Source organism: Adelges cooleyi, unplaced genomic scaffold (assembly GCF_023614345.1).
Source record: "Adelges cooleyi isolate 19-005CV unplaced genomic scaffold, UGA_ACOO_1.1 ACOO_flye_CR_arks_rails_tigmint_CR_PRNA_108, whole genome shotgun sequence".
In the NCBI taxonomy this organism is placed as follows: Eukaryota; Metazoa; Arthropoda; class Insecta; order Hemiptera; family Adelgidae; genus Adelges; species Adelges cooleyi.
The window spans coordinates 14,793,100-14,816,557 of record NW_026095761.1 but is presented as its reverse complement, the minus strand read 5'-3'; the positions used below and the strand labels follow the sequence as shown (position 1 = coordinate 14,816,557).

General features: G+C 32.8%; 1 protein-coding gene across 6 annotated transcripts in view; it reads left to right on the top strand.

Moving 5' to 3' along the window:
- Positions 1 to 23,458, top strand: part of LOC126840942 (high affinity cAMP-specific 3',5'-cyclic phosphodiesterase 7A-like) — a 107,185-nt gene that overhangs the window by 60,073 nt on the left and 23,654 nt on the right. For all 6 annotated transcript variants that reach the window (XM_050576992.1, XM_050577003.1, XM_050577014.1 and 3 more), the window contains one exon: positions 14,622 to 14,685. In XM_050576992.1, the coding sequence (XP_050432949.1) occupies positions 14,622 to 14,685 (64 nt within the window). The remainder of the gene's footprint in view (positions 1 to 14,621; positions 14,686 to 23,458) is intronic.

Genomic DNA, 23,458 nt, shown 5'->3' with positions numbered 1-23,458 from the left:
CCCCGGATCGACCTAATGTTTTTTTATTCGTGTTTACCGTATTGACTTATTAAATCGTGATACCGCTATTGTGTATTGGTTCGTTGTGAAATTTATTTTCCGATGCATATTATCCCACTTTTCGTGCACACGGCCTTTGCGTTTGCGTATAGTCTTAGAAAAAAATAAGCCCAGGTCCGACGTTCTTTTACTTTTTTTTTCACCCCGAGCTTTTGTAAACTTCGTTTTGTGCGACCCCGACGGTCCGTCCGACAACAACAATACCAATATTCCTCGTTTTTATTTTCATCAATTGACGGCCAAGTCGGAACACTATTAATAATTATTAAACTTACTTCCTCCAGCGTCGGAAATTGTGTTTCGCCGATTTCGTTATGATACACCGCATATTGTTGTTTTGGCACCTCCGCCGTCGTCGCCGCACCATAACAATGTTTTATATATATACAAGAAAAAAATAATAATTTAACACGAAAATGATTCATGCGGCCGGCGGCGGAAACGTCCTTTTTTTTTGTTACGTCGTTTCCTAGTGCACCTATCCAGGGCGCAAGGGTCGAGTGGAAATTGTCTTTATACGCACAACCACTACGGCATGATATATTATTATAACGTTACTCTTAATCTTTAGAACGTATACTTGTGCACACAACCCGACATATTCTTGGGATTCGGTCCATAGTAACGTGGGAACCGAAGACCCGTATAAATCGCTTCAGATTTATCATATCTTGTACACGCCGAGGATGAACAGCTCTGCACGCCGATCTAGATCCGCAATAGTGCAATAATAATAATAATAATACTAATAATAATAACTGTGCTTTTTATACACCAATATAAGATGTTTTCTCTAATTTTCTTTTGTCAATCGCATCTATCTATTGGGTTTAACGGTCAAAACATGCGATGAGAAACTCCACACACTTCCATAGCTTCCCTAAAATCATGGAAAATCTTAGCCAAATTTTAGTCAAAGGACTCGGGTTGTAGGAATGTCATAAAAAATTCCTCTAAAATGGTATTTTGGAAAAGGGTCAACATATTATCCCATCTGGAACTTTCGGCAGGTTTATCTTGTAGAGATAACAAGGTTTTCCCGTACGAAGTCTTTAAGAACAAAGAGAAGAAACCTGATTTAAATCACCTAAGCAGGATTCATAGTCATTCTAGTAGATTCTTGCACGAGAGTCCCGTTTGGAAAACTTATGGGATAATCATCTAAGATTTTTATTTCAATATGTAATCCACTCGTTCTTCGGTTAACCGTTTCAATCTATTCTAGTTCATTCCTCCAATCTTTGCCCAATCTTGACACACCACACGTTCCCAGTTACTTCCACTTCTGCCATTTTCCTTTTTGCTCTGAGTGGCAACTTTTTGTCATACAACACTTCTGTCGCTTCTGCCCTCTTCATCTAGCCACATTTTATTCTATTTGCCGCCTCGATCAAACAGTACAATTTATATGTATCCTATTAATTGTGGATGCGATTGCTTGATATCGCGTGATCAGAGTTGTGTTGGTCACCGCCTTCGCATAACATTGTGTCATTGCTATTTATTTATTAAGTATTTCGTTTTCATTTGTACTTTTGCTTAATGCGAACTACGTCACTACACGTGGACTAGTGTCGGGCTTGTTATTTTAATTTTCCACCGGCGGCAATTTTTTACAGAAATCCGAGGCGTACAAAATACCGTGTGGCGTTTCTCGCATGTACGAAAGGACATAAAGCAAAACACTCGTCCTCGCAGTCCCCCAAGTCCAGCGCCGTCAAAACGTTGCAATCGTTGTCGTCGGCGCGTCAAAAATGTCACCGGTACGTGCTCGGGTTTAAGTGAAACTCGATGTGAGTGTGTCTACACATGTCGCAAGTATGAATTCAAATTCAAAGCACAACCAAACGTACACGCGACCATGCGAAATCGGAGTTATGTCATTACAGGCGGTCGCGCGGTGGCGGTTATTTTACTTCCGTTTTTCGTTTTGCGGGATATAAATATATATAATATATATATATTATGTGTACAGTGTACACCTCCTAATAATAACATTCAAACGTTACTTGTGTTTGTCGTTAATTGTGAAAAGATTTTACGACACTCGTTCTGACTCTCTCACACACCTTCTCATCACCACCCCGCTCTCCCTCGGGTGCATTTATAAATTACCGACTTGATTGATGTTGCAAAAGCGGACGTCGTCGTTTTTCGAAGCGCCGGCCGTTAAACGGCGGACAACGTCTCTCCTGTGGCGTGTGAAGAACGAGTTTGCGCACACATTCCGGCATAAACACAACCCATAAAAGCCCAGCGGTCGTTTTTGTTTTGCACGCAACGAGCCATCTAACAACGATGTCCCCCTCTAACCCCCCCCCCCTTGTATGTTTTAATCTGAGTACACGCTCAAACGTGCGCCTCTTCGTCTGTCTCCTTCACAAACGTCGTACCCCTTCACGTAGGGTCCCACAAATTACCGTAACAAAAATAACACTGTGTAATATCGCTTATAAATATCGTATACATCCATTACACTTCACCACGTGATCGGTTGTATAAGGATCCGTTTAGCCACGAATAATATGTTGATTAACAGTTCACGTATAAGCTAAGCTCAGTCTTATGTATATAAATATATATAGTGAGCCCGGTTAGTAGTGAAAGTTTAGTGCCACGCGATTGGTAAGTAAAACTTCGAAGTCGAAAAGTTTCCGCCGAAAGCGATTGTTAACGTTTAGCCTCCGATGATCGCGTGCACATGATTATTTAGATAACGGTGTGTGTGTTGCTAAAGTATTAAGCAAATTTCGTTGTTTGTCTTTTAACTTTTGTCACGTTTTTGTAGAGGTAGGGCGAAAAGAAACACCAGTTAACCGTTGACCGGTTGATGGATCCTCTGTCAATTGGAGCTGAGGGAGACGTGACGTTGTCGTTGTTATCGTCTCTACGGTTAATGCCACGCTTTAATACCTCGATCCGCGCTATCCCGTTTCCATCTACTGTAGATTACTACATACAGGATACCTAACGTACTCTCGAATTGAAAGGTAGAACTTCATTACTGAGTCCACAATTACTGCCCTGTGAAGTTATGAACGTCAACGCTTCGTTTACAATAATTGAAGTGATGACGTACAAAAATGGTGAATGTGATTTTTAAACGATTTTACAATTGAGCAAAATAAAAATTATGTACTCGATGTGTTCAATATAGTTTCTTTCAAAAATTAATGACAAATCAGCAACTGTAGGCAATCAAAGACTGGCAGCTAGAAGCTGGCCAGATCGGCCTCAAACATATTTTGTAACCTGGAGCACCTGTGCTCTTGTGGAAATTAAGGTTTTTAGATTAAAATTAATGCACACAATTTAGGAGATAGGGGAAGCACAGATCAAAGGGTTTGGTGCGCATTACCGTCGAAAGGTTCGTGCAGTGTGTGTTAATCGAAGTGTCCAAAGACACGGCTGCGGTCGTATATATTATTATTTTAATGCTGAAATGGATCCTTGGTTCAAACGGTGGCGGTCGCAAATCCGAGGTGGTTTATAATTATAATTTCCTTATGCGACCGTTTCGTTAGCCTGGTTTCAAAATTACAGGGCGTATAATTAAAAAAAAAAATAGGTCGACCCGCCGAGGGAAATAAAAACAAAATAAATAACATGACCGGGAATTTTATTGGAGTCCTTCGAGTACGACCAAATGACTTTGAGCGCAAACGGTGGCTGACATAATATTATATTATAGAAGTCGTGGGCGAACCATAAACGATTCACAGTAAAAAAAAAATAGTGATGGCGATGACAAAGCGTTAGTCGAGAACCAAGTTCATTAATGCCGACGGCCGTTACAAACGATACAAATAAAACATTATATATACATTTTCATAATGATCACCGAAAATATATAATTTAATACAAATACTGCAGTCTGCACGTTATGTCAATATTTTTTAATAATAAATCATTCGAGCAAAAAAAAAAAAAAATGATATGGCTTTAGCGAAATACAAAAAATAATAATAATGATGATGGTGTAGGAATTCTATTAGTTTAACTGCGTTTCGACAGATGGCTAAAATATTGAAACGAAAAACGTTTTTTTTAAATGATGGGTTCTTTAGATTATAATAAATATATATAATATCATTTATATTATGTTTGTCCGTTATCATACAATCCATACGGTTCGACCTAGGACTCGATTTCGCTGGTCAGAGTTTCCTTATTGTCCTGGGAGAATGTAAAAAAAAAATAAGGGTTGACGATAAATTTTAGATTTTGGGTTTTCTTTAAAAAATATTGTTGTATTGGTCAGAAAATTAAAATTTGCTAATATTACATCTCGAAACCCTAAACAAGTGATATGAGATATAACTATACCCATCCCGAAATTAAATTATTAAAAATAAAGTCTGACATTTCAAATTAACGTGGATATTGTAGATATAATGTTACAAAAACTTTTAGTCGCCTCTTCTGATTTGCCATTCATGTAAGTGTAATTGAAAGGTATGGAAAACGTAAGACCAACATATGATAGACTTATTATTATCAAGACATATTAATATAATATTATAATATAACTTTGCAAATCACATTTTCATTAACACTTCAGTCGTTTATATGGTATATAAGTAAGTAGGTATATCATAAATACAGAGCGGAATTTTAGCGCATCGTTGCCTTAAATTATAAACTATGTACAGAATATATATTTATATTTGGGCCTCATAGAAGGGCTTTTACTGCATTTTTTTTCTATTGCCATGGTAGCAATTAAACTGCTTAAACCACCTAATACCCCAATATAATATAATATCTCTTGGGTGTAGTTTCATTTTGACCGCGTGTATGATTTGGAGGGCATTTACCCCTCCTAATTAGGACGCCGCATGATTTTTGACTAAGACTATATTATTTTAGTTACTTTGAGACGCATTATCCACTTTAATACCAGCTTTGGTCCATTGTATAATCATTATTATTATGATTATAAATATTTTATTTCATTTTGTTGGACCTAAGTTAATGGTGTGTTCATGTAGTACCTAGCTAATATGGATAAACAGGTGTGGACGGTAAACGTCTGGGGAAAAGTACAAGTACTTATATAAACAAACAAATGTCTTGTATAGAAAAACTGTCGCTCGCCAAGACAAGCTAGAATCTAGATAGATATGTATTGCTCTCTCCTATCCTTAATCGATCCGTTATTATTACCTCTATATTTGTGTGCAACGTTCCAAGACTTTGTCCGGATCGTTATTATATTTCTCTGCCTGTTCGTTATCTTTTTATCGGTCTCCAGGGTCGATTGTTCCCCAGCCGGTTTATATATTATATGGGATAACGAATAAACGATTTTTTTATCAACAACAAGAAAAATGTATAAGTGTTTAGTGTACCGTTTAAGAGGGCGTCGCACTGGTGATTTTCAGTGGTAAAAACAAGTTTAAGCAGACTGAAAATAACTCGCTTAATTTTGGTTTTAGAGTAAAAGCACCCATTATAAAATTAAAAGACAACAATATTCCGGAGGGCAAGACGGTGCGTTTAAAAAAAAAAAAATCATTTTTTGAAAAGTTACAATCATTTAAAAATGTTAAAATAGTTGTTATTTCTAAACTATGTATTGAGCGTTATACTTAGAATAATGAAAAAACGCTAGGTCTTGCCCTCCGGAATATTGTTCTCTTTTAATTTTATAATGAGTGCTTTTACTCTAAAACCAAAATTAAGCGACTTATACTCAGTCTGCTTAAACATGTAGAGATGAAAAACAATTTTTAAATCGCTTTCAAGGATGCTGTGGTAGTTCAAAAAATAAATTAACTACCAAAATAGAGTCCTAGTTATTGAACTAATAATTACACATTACAGTTAAACCTTTAAATTAAGATTTTGTAAAAAATTGCCTATACTTTACTCCTTAAAAATGGGTGGTGCGACGCCCTCTCAAAAGAGTTCGATAAGGACCACGGAATTGTGCTTTTGGTACATCTGCAGCTGTAGTTGACGGGATATTTTGCTTTTTGAATTAAAAGCGTAAACGGATAATCGATCTTCTAGACTTTAGAGGAGTTGAGTGGCCTGCGTTTTGGTCGTCCATCGTCGTATTCTAAAACATCATTTAGCGAGAGAAATATACTAATTAAAATATTAGGCAGTACCTGTATTTAAAGTATCGACTTAAATCTAAAAAAGAAAAAAAATACAAACAGTGGCGTGGAATTTATACAAAAGCACGTTTGCTTAGTTGCTTATGAACATGAGTGAGCAAATTACTCCACAAAATATATTTAATTACCAATATTTAGTTTTATTTTATTTTATTTTTTTGTTACAAATTATTACATTGTTAGCAACTTTACGTTTTCCCTAACATTACAACTAATAAAAAACAAAAAATACTTAAGTGCATTGTTACATTAAAAATAAAATATTTAAATTAGTGTTGTAAAAGTTTACCTATTTGGCCTGTAAATTACAAAATCAATTGTAGTATTTCAAATATTGCTTACCCCTACATTTAAACTCATGATTTCCGATAACAAATATGAAATTTCTTAAATCTGCCTTTGCCTAACTGGCTTCCAATTATAGATATAGCCATTGGCCAACCAAAAATGTGTACCTTCTGTTCTGCTTAAACTTTTATAACTTTTAACTCGAGAAATAATTACTCAACACTCGTTATCGACCAGTCATTGTTTTAACTGTTAAACATGTGGGTCGTCATTGAAAAATCAAAAGTCGATGACAGTTAAATATGGATTTTATATTACTCGATAACGTAATTTTTAAAAAAAGAATAAAATTACAAACGTATTATAAGAGTTATTGGCTGGGTCCTTAGTTAACTAATCTAGTACAAGCTTTTCAATAAATGGTTTTTTATTGTCTATCACACTATCTACGACGACGTTTAGCAGCTGCTGTTATTCGCCATCGCCTATTTTTATCCGTAGTTTCGTACCCTTAATTTTCATATAACAATATTGTATTAACGCGTTAACAACGGTTGTTGCCCGAAGAAACGTAACACCGGTATTCTATTTTTGGCCAGCCTAACAAATTTAAAAAAAAACAATGGCGACTCTTTCTTTAATTTTTAATTGACCCTCCTCTGATGCTTTAGTGGCGGCGGCAATAGCACAACTACACTCACTGTTCTCAATCAATCGGAAACATTTTGGCACTGACGGGCGCTGTATATATATATATATATATACAGGATGTCCCACAAAAATAAGACAAACGAAATAACTTTTGTTCTAGTAAATATTTTTAAGATTATTTTTTTAAATTCATTTATACTCATTTGCACTATAAGCACTACGTTTTTTATTGTACTTAACTATTTTACTTTCTTAAACCGTTTTATTTAAAAAAATTCAAGATATCCATTGTATTAAGAATTATTTGCTGGAATTTTGACTGGTCGACTATACTAGTTTTGGATAATTACTTTTAAAGTTATTTCATTTTGAATTGTAGGATAGGAGGTGGAGTGCGGTAGAGTAATGCGTGCAGATAAAAATAACTATCTACCGCACTCCACCTCCCATCCTACCATTTAACCTTTAATAACTAAAAATGTAATAATCGAAAACTGGTTATGGACCTGTCGAAATTCTAAGCAAATTATTCTCAATAAAATGGCTATCTTGAATTTTTAAAAATAAATGTAACAAATAAATGTTTTTAAATAAGTGCCAAAAAAACGTAGTGTATATAGCGCGAATGAGTGTAAATTAATTTTAAAAAAAAATCTTAAAACTATTCACTAGAACAAAAGTCATTTCATTTGTCTTATCTTCGTGGGACAATATATATATGTATATATTAATTTTTAGAAATTGTGTTATACCGTATGTATATGACGTGTAATTTGTCGTCTGTTATTGATCTTGGCGTGCTGGTATTTAGCACACCAAGAATACGGCGGTCTAGTTAATAAGGTCGAACTGCAATGTTAAACTTTGTTGGCGTAACCATATCGTCAAATTAGTAGATGTCCCATACCGCTACCGTGATCCCCTTTCCCCATTTGGCCACTTTTTCCGAAGCGTTACTGTGCGTTTTGGGACGGTTCCAAAGCTTCTCACGGGTGCAAATTAAATAAAGTAAAAAAAAAAAAAAAATGCAAACGACAACGCCGAAGATGTCAAGATAAATATGTTCATAGTTCCGTTTGGTTCTTATGCATTAATTATTATTATTATTATTATTACAACGACCGGTCGACGTCGACAACGTAGCAGTACTTAAACGTTTGTGACTGGTCGCTTGAGATTTATTTTTCATTGTGCCAAATCGCTTAATCCCGCAGTGTGAATGCGTATACAAATTATATATGTCCACGAACGTGATGCCTTAGTTTATTTTCGGCAGCTTAAGACTCGAAACTTGAATAAAACTAAAAACAATATGGATATGTGGCCTAAAAATGTACTAAATGTTGTCTAAAGAAGTAAAATAAACCGCTTTGTTTTGGTTAAAAAAGGCGTACTTTAGCTAAAAAACGGTTACATTTATAGAAATATCTTGACACACCACTGGTAAAAAACTACCAGCTAAGCTTCGTGTATTTGTTTTAAGCTTAAAATATATTTTAATCGCAAACCTAAAACCCAGCCAACTTCTAAATCTAGACTCATACTTGTTGAGTGTTGACCGTATCCAAGTGAGGCAATTTTGATAAGTCTGATTTGTCTAAAAGAAAAAGTATCGTTTACCCGTCCCCGAGTTATCGAATTACTCCGAGGTAAAACTTAACTGAAAGTTTTGGGTTTCTTTTGTTTATTATTATCACTTTAGTTAGAAAATTCGATTATTTATAAAAGCCGTAATTATTACTTGACATTTGTTTTTTAACTATTCTTTCACTTTATGTCTAAAGGCCAAGTCATGTACTCTAGAAAGAGGTTCAGGTTTAGGTTTTATGTATAATTCTAGATTTATCTCAAAGGGAATCGGTACCTGCCTCAGTCTGCCTATTACGGAACGGCAAACCGATTTGATTGAAAATAAGGGATTTCGTACATTTTTAATTTATTATTTAAAATGGAAAAAATCTCCCGAATTTATTATTCATCGTGACCGTTTAATTATTTGTCGCAAACCGAACTTCTGGATGACTAACCGAATATTCTAAAGTACATACATGAATTATACTTGTCAAACGCTGTGCAATTTGTATGAATATCTCCACATAATTGAAAGTAGTTTTTCGTTTCGGAGTTTATTTATTATTTAGTTTGTAGAATTTCCCGATATATTTTTAAGTCGGCATTTCAAGAATTATATGCTATTAACGGTTTTTTCTAACAAATTAAACAACAAGCCAAACATAAGTAAGTTTAGTTTATAATATTACGCTGCTCGATTCAGTTATCGCGTTAGATATAGACAGAATGATCTTTGAATGCTTATTTTGAGCCTCTTAATACGTCTCGGATAGATGTTTCAATCGGCGTTAATGAACTACATTTACTACGGGCTAATAAATCAAGAGAGACCTCGTTTATCACCGGATCAATTTGTCGCACGAGAATCGAACGGCTTATGTCGGAGAGAGAGATAGAGAAAAGGGAGAGGGTACGTCGAAAGAGGCTCAGAATATATTTTTTATATTCGACTGCAGTTTAGCTCATTCCGGATGAACAAATGACCGTTTAAACTGGATAATTAATCGTGATTGGCTGTACGCGAAAAATATTTTATCACATTATATTATAAATTGACCCAAATATATTTGAAATGTCAACAGCGGCGCTTGGTGTTGTTTTTTTTCTATATATATTTTGTTATCAATTCATAATGCATTTGCCGCCGCAGTCTTTTAACGGGGCTATTTGCCCATTCCAATAATGCCCAAATCATTCTTCGTCTTTTAAGACAGCTTTTTAGAGTTTTATTTTAATAATACCCTAAAAAGCTGCTCAAACCTGGATCCCTGGACCAAGTTAATTTCGCATGAACCATATGTTTGGCACTTCTGCGGGCTTCCTTTAAATTTAAAATAAACTTGCGATAAATTTAAATTGTTTTGTTTGAAGAAATATAATAATCATCGTATAATAAGTTCAACCAATAACGATACTATTATATGGTACAAATATTTGTATACGTTATCTTATTTGTCAGTTGAAGAATTATATAGAAGAAGCAATATTCTAACTTGGTTTAAAAAAACTTTCCGAACACTAGCACAATACAAGCATGTAAATATCATAAATCGTTGATTTTTGTATATTTAAAATTAAAATTTTAGTATTATTGTCAAAAAAATAAAAAAGCAAAACGGTTATGATTAGACGACACCGCCGAATCAGTTACAAGGTATAAAATTAAACATAATAGCCGTTTATTTTTAAATTAACTTAATTAAAAACAAAAAAGGGTGATTAAATATGTTTACAGAATTTGCCAACTGTCAAGGATGATTTGTTACGATATTTTTTTTTATCTACGCTTTTTGGAATATATTATAGTGTATAGCGGTCCCAGATGAGGAGGACGAGGAGGAGTAAGAGGAAGAGGACAGGCTTATTATCGCATTAAATGTTGTTTTTTTTTAGTTTTAATTTATTTATTTATAAAATTTAAAAATAAAACTTTGGTGGTCCTGCGCGGAATATTAAATAGCGTGGTACAAGTTAATTTTGGACGGTTCGTCTTCAATGATGCCCGTTGACCGTTTTAGTCTATAGCGGGACCACAGCGACCACTGCCTGTGCCATAGCGCACATAAATTATTATATAGGACTTTATTATGGTGACACGGTCGTGCACTTTTCTACCATCGCCTTGCAACCGTAACGGGTTTTAATGAAGAAATTCTCAAAAGCGTTTCGAACAAATGCTTCGCACATACCATTCAATTTATTTTAAATATTCATTATAGTATTCGCTCGTCCAGTTGTACCTATACCTTGTATCTATTTTTTAATTACAAACGATCAAATAGGATTTTCAGAATTATATCTTAAGACTTTAAATGGCGAGGAAGAACGTTGTTGCACAGTTTTTTTTACATAATAATGCAAATATTTATAGCGTCTCTGTTGGGTAGTTTGCAGCTCGCTAGAGACATATTTCTGTGATACCAAGTAATGAAATTTTTCACAAAACTCGTACCTAATGTTGTAAATGTTAATAGCCGAGAGTTTGTTATTTTTCTTTTACTAGTTATTTACCAACCAAACACTTGTAAATGTTTTTTTTTAGATGTAATGTTAAACGCGAACCGTATCGTCCCTGCTCTAGTAGTCGAACCAAACGACTGTATGAATATATTATATTTTTATTATTAGAGAATACGGACGTGTACATGCAATAAATAACCATGTGTACTTACTTCTAGCCGTGTCCTTAACACATACACCGAGGAAACGCGTTTTTTGAGACGACTAAAAACTTGCGGTCACACAAAAACAACTTAACCCGCCAACGCTATAAAAAAAATAAAAATATAAAACATATGCTAATAAATACTATTTTACAAAGCTTGTATGTAAAGTATTTTTTTTTTCGTCAACAGACGAGTCATACAACAAGCGGTATAATATGTGTGTCATAATATGTATATTATGTATGTAACAACAATATTATTGTAATTTCAATGAGACGGGAAAAAATAACGGAAGCGGCAGCAAGACACGGTTAATACTGTAATATTTACTTTTTTAAGCGAATAAACTAAAAAATCAATAATTTCATGCAATATAATTATTGTTTATTTTGAAAATAGCTGCAGATTAATTATAGTGTTTTATATTTTGCCCGCGTGTGTTCCTGTTTATTGGACAATAATGATATAATAACAATATTTACGTGTCGGCGGAATATGGCGATTCCACGATGATTAACGTTTCGCTATTACCGCCTTAAGACACAGGAGGGAGGAAGCCAAAGCAGTCCTAGGTCTAATAGTGATAGTAATAACCATAATAACAATTATAATAATAGTTATAATAGAAACTGGAAATAAAAACGCACAGACCATATCACTTTATTCATATAGAAACGTTTTGCTACTCTTATATTTTGTTTTTATTTTACCGCCTAGACTTCCGCGTTCCGTGCACAGTCTTTATATGTTAAGGTGTACAATTATCATAATAAAAACAGATTTTCGTTCGCCGACAACGGCCGTTTAATTTCCATTGAAATCAGAACCAACCAAGAAATATTAGTAGAAAATAATGCTAGTAGTAAAAAAAATTCTTGCAAAAATCGACACAAGCGAATTTTTTACACCTGTCTTTTATTTTGATGGTGATTAACTTTAATACTTGTACGTTCTAAAAACGTGGCACCACGCCATTTTTTTCGCGTATAATAAACATGTCTTGATAGATGCACTTTTCCGGAAAAAAAACTAAACAGTTGCATTAATGTAGAAGTAGTTAGATGGGTACATCTGCTAAGACAGCACATATTATGTCTATGTACAAAAATCCCATTGTTGTAGTTGGAGACAACATATCAATATGGGTTTGTCTTTGACGTGTGATCATTTACGAAGAGCTGATCACGAAGTGTTACTACTCATTGGGCCATTAAAAAAGATTATACTTGGGTAACCGATTTCGATGATATATTGGTCGGCAATATTGTCAAATACCTAATCGGATGACGACGTCGGTATGTTGGGAATCCGGCCACATTATTCAGCGTAACTGCACTTCTGTCTTATTGTCATCCGGTCAATCGTATTTTGCGGGTCGAAGCAATAGATTAAAATCTAAAACCAGTAGAAAATAATAAAAATAAAAAACCCAAAAGTACAATCAATTCGACTGGAACGTTATGCGGTCGTAAAACACACTTACCGAAAACCCAACCGTTTACTTTTTTTCTCTACTTTTTCCTTACCATGTTATGTCAGATGTGAACTAACTACTAATAATAATAATAAACCACGAGTCCGACAGCTTACACCACTTATAAAAATTCGTTTTTGCATTATTTCAAGTAACAAAAATCAAAATCAGATTGAAAAATTTAAGCCAAGTAAACGACTTTACGGCCGTTTATAGCTCGTTTACAACAGGTTACCGTAATAAAAATAATCATTTAAATAAAAAGTTACTTGCATGAACAACTTTGCTTGTAATAAAAACGTTTTAACATCACCTAACCTATCATAACAATTGTATGCGTGGGCTTGAGAGAAATCATAGACATCTACACCGTCTGCATTTGCGTTTATCTGAACCTGTCCATTGGCGAATATTGGTATTATCGTGTTCGGTCCATTGTTATCTTAGGAAATAAGACAAGTGTGGTGTGTCTCATTAGGTGTTAAAACTTCTTACCCATTTAGGCACATCTATTAAAGACCTCGAAAACTAGAATTTAGTATAGACAATAAACTTGTGTATGTAAATAGGTAACTTTTTAATATATGCGGTTACACCTATTAATATAAGTAATAATACAGAATATTTATATTATATTAACACCAATTTTGCACCAATAAATCAAAATAATATGAATAACAAGGCACATTACATCTGATGGACTTGCATGCATAATTTATGCGCAGCCCTGACAGATTATCGTGTTATGACAATACTTGTTATGTACATTTACATTTTTGTTAACATATTAATTTCTTAAACTGCCTCTCAGAGGAACTATGAGTAAACGTTCAACCGCTTTGCATTGAATTCACTCTAAATTATATTGTAACGCTTCACTGTCGCTTTAAAAAAAAAAAAAACTAGTCACTGTGTGTGTGTAATATTTATGCACAATAAGCGTAGAGTGGTCAACCCTACCATTATATTTTGATAACCGTATGCCTACCTCATAACATGATCCATAGTGCCTTGACCGCAAGCATAAACCGTGCAGAGACATTGCCGACGTCGTCAGGTCGTTCTGGGCAACTTAACTTGAATGAGGGTCGTTTTTTACGGTATAAAAAGTAACTCCATTTTCCGGTTCGTTTGTACTTTATGTATAGATTAAGTGAAACTTTTTTAATAACCTCCCTTAAAAAAAGCAGATCTAGATAGAATAGATGAAAGAAGCGGATGGCACGACCATTTATACTGCACATAATTTATTTAATTAAAAATTCCATTATGCTGGTTACGTTGTTTTATATTGCTAACCAGTCTTATTAAATATTCGAGTAATTAACTATTTGTTGAAAATTCATAAAAGCTAACCTAAATATTCAAATTTAGTGATTCTAACCGCAAGTGATATTTTTTATCATAAAATATATTTTGTCAATAAATGAAAAAATAGTGATTATCGCCCATATTAGAACACACTGAAAATACATTCCGATTTGGTGCTCACTACTTCAATATTGTAATAAAAAAATTGTAACCATGAGATGTAATGTTTAATATATTAAGTTTGATAAAAAAATGATAGATTACTTGTTCTATAAAAAAAAATGTAATTTTTTACATAATAAGTTATAGGTTATTTAAGGAACTACGTTATTTTCCCAGTTAATAGATATAATTTTACTCGAAAAAAACATGTATTTTAATACATTTTTCATATATATATATTAGATTATTTTAAACAAAACTTAAGAAATTAAATTTAATAATATAATTTATTCGTTTTTTTTTTGTTCTCAGGTGAGCGCGGACCCGACCAACGCGTCTCCTCATTCTCCTGATGTAATCTACATTCGGCTTAGAGGTAACATTGCATTTATTTTTATTTTTATTTATAAGGTTTAATGTAGTAAAGCCATTACATATATAAACGCTAGGCCCAATTTGGTTGTTTATACTGTATACTGTACATTATGTATCATACCTGAAGTGATGTTGATATTGGTGTTATTGTTGTTAACCAGTTTATTTGCGAAGGTCATGTCCGAATGAAAACAACTAACGTGTACAGTATAATAATACTAATAACACAAAAACCTAATAAACGAGATTTAATACTTACACGTCTTCTTTTTTTTTCGTTTTGTGGCAGCGGCCGCACAGTGGTCTGAAAGTGAATTCTAGTCGATCATTAGTCCTATTATTAAATATGCGAAATAATAAAAACAATTACGAGTTATTAATTTTAATAGATTTCTTAGACACAATATACAGTTTTAAGGTCATGTGTGTACTTGGACGTTTTTTATTGCTATTTAAAATTCAGATATTATAGTTTGGAGGTTTTTTTGATTTTAGAAAATATTATTTCGCTTACAACTTTTTACCCTCTAATATTTTAAAAAAATGTTTAGTTCACAATGCAAATAAGAAAGTACGATTATTTACTAATATTTAATTTATTTCCAATGCTATCTTATTTGCATTATGTACTAAGTAATTTTTGTCTGACGTAAAATTGTTTTATATTTTGGAAAAACTGAATACTTGCTCTACAGACTACAATAACTATGTATTAATAACAATAACTACAATAACTGAACATTAAATAGTAATAAAAAATATCCGGGTACACATATGGCCTTGACATTTTATATTAAGTCTAAGAAACATATAAAAATGGTTAATTCATAATTGTTTTTATATTTTTTGCATATTAACTAACAGGACTTTTGAGAGACAGGAATTCACTTTCGGACCACTGTGGGTCGGTTTTTACAGAATAATAACAAGTTTAAACATGAATCGTTATTTCGCATAATTAACGTTTTAATGTTTATTATTAATCCAATTGTTATTATTATTCAAATTTAATCGTGAAGCCTGTAACACGTGTACCGCGTGTTCGAATTGTTTATTTACAATTTAATTGATGTTTATAATAGTTTATTGTTTACATACCCAGCGATTATGTTTAATTTATTTTTTTTACATTTAATGATATTCTAAAATAATTTGTGTGGAAATTGAACAATTTAAATAATAATTAATACTACATTAGTTCACACTAATGTAGTGCTTAGCACTACAGCACTACAGCTTACACTGAGCCAAAACCCTAACACCAAACCCAATAATAAAATGAAAATTATTGTTTCAATTAAACAATAGATAAATTTAAAAACAAGTTCATTGATTTCACAATTATTTTTTTATGAATCGTTTATTGGTTTTTGTATAACGAAATGTATAATACAGTATAATTACAAAAATATATAGTACACGTTAAATACAAGAAGTGATATTTCATTATACTAACATATTATTAAGATTTAATCATTTTAGGTTTTTTTTTATCATGGCTTAATTAAACAAATGTATAATATTTACCTAACCAAAACGTTGACCGGGTGCTTTTCGTTTTTCATAAAGCTAAACTGGAACTTAAAATTTTCTGCGTGAAACTGATTCGAGCGGCCATGCCGTTTTGGCCGTCTTCCCATTTGGCTGGGCACTTGGCGTTTATAATCGAAATATGTCATTTAATCGAATCTATTTTATTTATTACCCGTGTCAGCGCCTGAATTTTAAACGATAATTTAATACACCGAATCGGACAAGTTATAAAAGAAATAAACACGTGTTAAGAGCCAATATGAAATAGCTAAATCATAACAGCCGCTCAAAAAACGTTTGGTGCTGTTAATCGTCTATATAACAAATGAAAAGTTAAACGAAAAACCAAAGCGTCAATGATATATTTATTTCTGACTTGATCAATTTAGAAACTATTCCCATTATATTTTGGAAGTAGGGTATTATTCGAATAATTCTTATATATGTTATCTATACGAAGTGATAGACAAAAATATTTTACTTTGTTGTTTTATATTCGATTTATGACAAAATTATTAATTACATTCGCTATTTGTTTTTTACAAATAATAGTTTTTGTCTTAAATATTATTTGTTTTATGCCTAAATAATACATTTAAAAAGTACATATTTTATTTAAAATACATTTGAAATTATCTGAAATCATTTTCTATCTTAAACCACTTAATTCTCTGAGTTACAAATAACGTGATTCACGAAAAAAATGTGTCTATTATTCGTTAAATTATCAATTATTTAAAGTATGCTCACTTCTGAACGTGATAAACGTTTCAGTAGAACAATATATTTTTAATATAAAAGTTTTATCATATTTAAAGATTTTAGAATAAACCGAAAATTGTTGGGTAATAATACGTTTAGTATTTTAGCTTAGATTCGAAGGTGAGAAGATATTTTACAATGATGTGTTTCTTTTTCCATACACAATTTTAGTTGTAACTTTTAAGGCGTAATTAGTTACTAAATATATTTCGTCGAGTTATTTTAAACCTCATTTAAAATAAAGAACAAGTTCATATTTTTATTAATGAAAGTATCCTTTTTAAAAAAGATTATTAGAAAAATAATAAGTAAACACACATACATGTCATTATATAAAAAAGCCACCAGTGTTGGGAAAGAAAACTATTCGAGAGTAGAGATTACCTCGACTAAGTTACTATTAAACGCATTAAGGACTATAGTCGCAATACCGACACCGAAGAAGAGGAAAATCATTGAGTAGAGCCGAAATATTGAGTCTAACATACAAAGGTCATTTAAATGTTGAATTAAATGGACTCAGGCCAGATGGGAAAGAAAAGGTAAATGACTGACAAGAGAAAATATGGAGAAATATTAAACAAAGTAAGGCGGGAGATGAGAGTAGGAATGTATACGGAGTCGAAGGACCTATGTGGTCACATGGTGTGAGAAGATTGGTCAGTATTAGAGTGCGGACGGAAACCGAAAAATCGTTAAGTCAATCGGGGTATCCTTTTTATGGACGACAATCGGCAAAAGTCGAAGAAACAGTGTTTATGATGATATGTGATGGGAGCTAATAAATGAGAACATCACTACGATGGTAACTGTTAGAAGAACCCTATGAGGGCTGATATGTAAATGTCAATAATAAATATATGCGTTGTAGGTGGCGTTCGTTATACAGTATCGACCACACAATCCAATTTATAAGTTCAACGACACTAAGAGTTCCAAAAAAAAATAACGAATGAGCGTCTTCTCTAAAAGTATGCTCTTTTCGTCCACCGGCGCCCTGTTTTAACAGTATTCGTGCGTAACATTGGAAAATCTACATAATGTGAAATCTCTTAACGTTAACACCGCTAAACAAAATACAGTAGCTACTCAATAGTACATCTTTGTCACTTGTGCAATTGTCTTGTCACTTGTGTATGCGCAGTGATAATTTGTATAGCGCCGACGACTGTACAACCATGACGAGGATGCATGTTTATATTATTTAGTATGTAGTAGTTGTGTACATTTGCGTAAAATGTAGGTAGTGATCGTCAGAAATGTGTCAAGGATTCCCTCACATAGGTTGCCAGTGTACGCAAATACCATTAATGATAATAATGTTGTTACTTATTTGTGTATAATATACATACATTACATATACAACATTACATGTTTATATAGGCAATATACGCATTATCGCAGTCGCCGCTTATACTGGGAACAGCTCTGTTGATAAATCATTTAGTCTTGTGTTTACAATGTAGTTTTTGTGTCAGATTAGTTACAATATTTATTTACGCCTCATAACCGTAATTATTGAATTAATTGTATTTATAAATATATGTGTCACAGGTGTGAGCTCTTTTTATTGTTTGGTGGCTTTGTACAATTTAAAAAATTATAGTTAGACTTTTTCTAGTGGCACTTTTGAGCATTATGCCAATAGTGTATCATAGGAATAGGTTGATGGGAGGTTTGGAGATTTTAAACTCCTTTAGACTCTTAAAAAATATTTGAACCTTAGTAATCAAGGGCAGTCAAGCCCCTGCTCTGACTACACCTGTATAGGTTCCAAGATCCAAGGAAAAATTGTACCAAAAAATACTAATATAAATGTGTTCATTTATTGGAAATTTTGTTTGTTTATTTATTTACATTTATAAAAATTGATTCTACGCAAATATGTATTGGTATAGGGTGTTTCATAAACATGGAAAAATTTTATGTTTACAAAATTTTATTAAAAACATTTTTTTTTTTTAAACTTTTTGCATCATGTACAATCTTATATCCTCCCGTTTACGTATGAATGACTACATCAGGCACATGTGCACCACGACTTCGGCGACAGACCTTTACACGTTCAAGGAAGTTAGTGATAACTCGCCCACAGTTAATACCTTTTAACAAGTTGAAAAATTAATATTTTTTTTTGGTAAACACTTACAATTTTACTGTGGTAAATAAATATTCATATTTTCAAAAAAGTTGTTCTGCAAATAATATTTTTCTAACAACAAATAATTGCTGATTACGATCATTACTTATCTTACCACAATTATTATTACTGTCGGAACTCGGAAGTGTTGTGTAGACTGTGTAGTTTGTACAAATTCTGTAAGATAGCGAACATGTTTTTTTACTTTTACAAATGGTCTTGAACAGTACCATGTGTTTTCTGATTTAGCTTTCTTTGAAATATCCGAACATTTTTCTTCTGTATTATTTCATTCAAAAAAAGGAAACTAAATCATCACTAAAAAAAAAAAATATGTCAAAAACGCCGCAACGTAATTTTCCAAAGAAAAAATGAAATTCATGAGATTTGTCAACCGTCTCGGGAAACTTTTTCCTTTTTACATGATATAAATATAGCATTAGGATTTTAAGCAAATATTATTCATTATTGCGTTCGGTGCTTTAAGAGAGACGAAGCAACAATTTATCTGTCAAAAGAAAAACACGTATAATATTTCATCTTTCTTAAACTATGCGTTTTACTTTGTAAAAACTAGTAACGTACAGAGAAGGGCATTGTTCAGGGATCGCAAACTCCTCTCCCCATCTACTCCTTTACTGGAATATCTTTATATTGATCATTGAAAATCGATAGTATTTGTGATGTACGTTATAACTGTTTATTTAAAATAATCAAATGGCTTCCAAAATTGTATGGCCCGAAATACCTAAAAATATAGCATCAACCCTTTTCTCTAGAACGAGAAAAAACTTTAATTTCTTCCAGGTGTATTTTAAGACATTATAAGTTTAATGATAAGACTAAAGATAGATCTATAGTGGGCTGTAACATGTACAATTTTCTCAACAATTTGTAGTAAAACTTTTGTTTTCATCACTCTCATTATAATAATTCCTATAGCCCTGTGACTACACCGACCTCACTATGGCCCCACCTCACTGTGCTAGCTTTTAATTATACTTTTTGAAAACTTGGACCTAGTGCGTCACAGTTGTAAAAACATTATAATATTATTTTTTTTAAGACATTCAAGCTCAGCTAAAGTGTAATATAACTCACTTAACTCTTAAGCCTTGAATAGCCTACTTCCTACGCAATTTTTTCGTCACGTTTAAACTTCAATATTTAAAGTTTGTATATTTTATAAAATGATACTCTATATCGTTTTTAAAAGTTAATAGATACACTTTGTCAGCTAATTTGAATTTTGTTTTTAAAAATTCTAAGTAATATCAAATCTAAGTAGTGTTAAGCACATGCATTTAGGCGCGTTTACATAATACAATTAATCAACTAAGTTGTTTTACTATTTATATTGGTTGTAGAACGATTTATATCTAAGTCCTTCTAGTATTTACCTTATTTCAGTATTAAAAAACTACTTCCATACTTAAACTAATCTATAGAAATGAAAGTGGACAATTGCTACCGCCAAAATGGAACGTGCGTTGTGTTGAACACAGACAATAAATTTAAGTTTAATTTCCTACCCAAATTCCCTTTATTCCGGGAGTAGTCTCTCGTACCGCATAAATGGACAACCCTCGTAATGCGAATTACCATGTTTGAAATGGTAATTATAACTTAATAGTTTTGCTGTAAATAATTTATGCGGTCAGCTAGTGCGTATACCGGAAATGTCCCTGTGTTATGTTGTGATATTATGCGTAAATACTAGTTCTGTTATGTTACCGACTCGGCTAATGTACAGACTAAAAAACTCATGGGGGTATAACACCCCCCCCCCCTTAAGACGGCCCTGGTTATGTATTTGTATTATGTTGGAAATGTGTTGCAAGTATACGTTGTAGACCAAAATTTAAGATGGTAAAAAAACTATAAATATTATGTACATGGGGTGGATCCGGAGATAATCTAAGGTCAGTTGGAAGTGTTTATATTCTACTATTCAATTACAACGTTTACATGCGGTTCATTTATTTGCATTTGCTGATCCGGGATTAAAATTCATAGTATCCCGAATTTTTGAATGCAAAATAATTATTTGATTTGACTCCTAAATTCTTTCTCCGTTAATTAGTTAATTTATGTGTTGTTAATACTTGCATGTAAAAAATGAACTAGTTAGTCGAATGCGCATATTATAAAAGTTTAGTTTTACATTGCAGTTTCTACGCACTTATTAAAAATGTATTAATTAATATTAAGTTGAATAATAATAGACTAATATATTAATGGACTAATTCGGTTATAACTGTTTGAATGATTTTTATCTTTCGGAGTTTGTCCTAATCCGAATTTCAAATGTGACTTAATGTGAACTGATATAAACTATACTGCATTCGCCGAGAGGACGCAGTATAGTTAATATTGTAAACCTTATTTAACATGGTTTACATACTTTTAACTCGAGTTGATTAAATTGGAGCAAGATAAATTGCAAACATTCAAACATAGTAGATGATATTGTTGGAAAATTATTTTTTTTAAAGACAGTTTATAGTACACTTATTTATTTTTTAGTTTTATAATTTGAGAAATGTATGGACATTAAGAAATATGTTTGCCCGGTTCTGTCCATGTAATGGAAAAATATCTAGCACCGCAATTATTATTAATATTTCTTTATGTGCAACGATTTTAAAATTGATGAATACAAATTCTTTGGTCATAATGCCCGTGTACTTTTTTTGCTATATTAATTTTTGACATTTTCATGTCTTAGCTCTGGCACATAACCGAAAAAATCGTTACCAAAAAAGCGTTACCACACGGAGATGGAGTTGGGGGTAGGAGATAGGAGTGAGTGATAGGGGTGGGAGATAGGGGTGATAATTAGCCGGTACATAACCGAAAAAAAGTGTTACCAAAAAAAGCGTTACGCTGTTATCTGATATGAGATAAGATAAGATATGTTGTACGTTCAACGTTCAAAATAGAACTAAATAATAAATTCAAAATAGTTTAATTCTCTATGTTAAGTTACTTTTGGCCAGATAATAAACACTACAATTTTAGCCAGAAACTTGATTGTACATAATTTTTTTAATCTCCTTGGCCTTATGCTGTAACTGGAAGCTCCGTGTAATTTTTTTTTTTAATTATAATTCCACAACTAATCTAAATTTATTCGGTACTTCAACGAGACATGAAAATGTTCTATCGTGGTTGCAGACTCGGCTGAAAAATGGCTGATATTTTTTCCATTCTCTGGCCAGTAATTAAAGATGCCAATCAATACTCCAATCAGCCTGCCCGCTGTTAATGCGTGGGACTAACAATAATAATTATGATTGCTGTTACGTGATCACGCCACGGCCGGTCGCCGTCTGGTTGTCGCCCGTTTTTTCCCCTATTATTACTATTGGCAATTTTAAATATTTGCATTATGTTAATTGCAAGATTAAGTGTCGGGTGCGGTTACCTAATTATTTTCGTCTATATTACAATACTCACAATACCTAGTAGACTAACTTAGAACCGCCACGCCGACCATTTGTCAACACTGATAAATTGATTTGGTAATTAGTCGAAAGTGTAAATATATATATATAAATTTATATACACAAACGTTTTAAGCCCTTATCCTGTTTTCATGTTTCCCAAGTACAGACGCTATGACTGGTACAAGGGATGTGCTGTGCATAGACATTGTGCTTAAGTGATAATACTAATATAGTAATACTATATTAGTAAAATTAGTGCTAATTGACCCGGAAGTACTAATAGACCTTCGTCGTGTATAGTGTATACCACTATACCAATATGCATTCTAAACGCTGTATTGGATTGTCTTTTTAGCTTCTCGTCCCATTGCAGGTACATTAAACCGAATTGATTAAACGGCCTTTTGCCGAGTGCGACGTAAGTTATTACTTATCACTTTTCTTTTTAAATTTCAAAAAAAAAACACTCGTTTCAATACTGCTATTCCTTTTCCACGTCAAAGTGTTTGAGGCTCATACGGAAAATCGTGTCGGTCTTTCATTTCGACCCTATTACATACTCTTCTGTTACCCTATTATGAATACAGCTTTATAACTTATATAACTCAATACAAAACAATTCCGCTTTAGAGGATCAGATTGTCGAGACGAGTTTTGTTTCACCGCTAAAGAAACTTTAACGGTGCCCTTCGGGTCTTCTTTGTTTTCGCCTTATTTCACTCAAATAGAGTTCCTCACATCCGTCATCGTCATCTCTTACCACACCACATACTCTTATGTATCCATGTGGACCCAAATACAGACAGTTCTTAGATCTATTTACTATTTGCTCATTTATAACATAAAATGTTTTCTATCTGTCTTATTTCCTAGCTCTAATTTGCTAATTA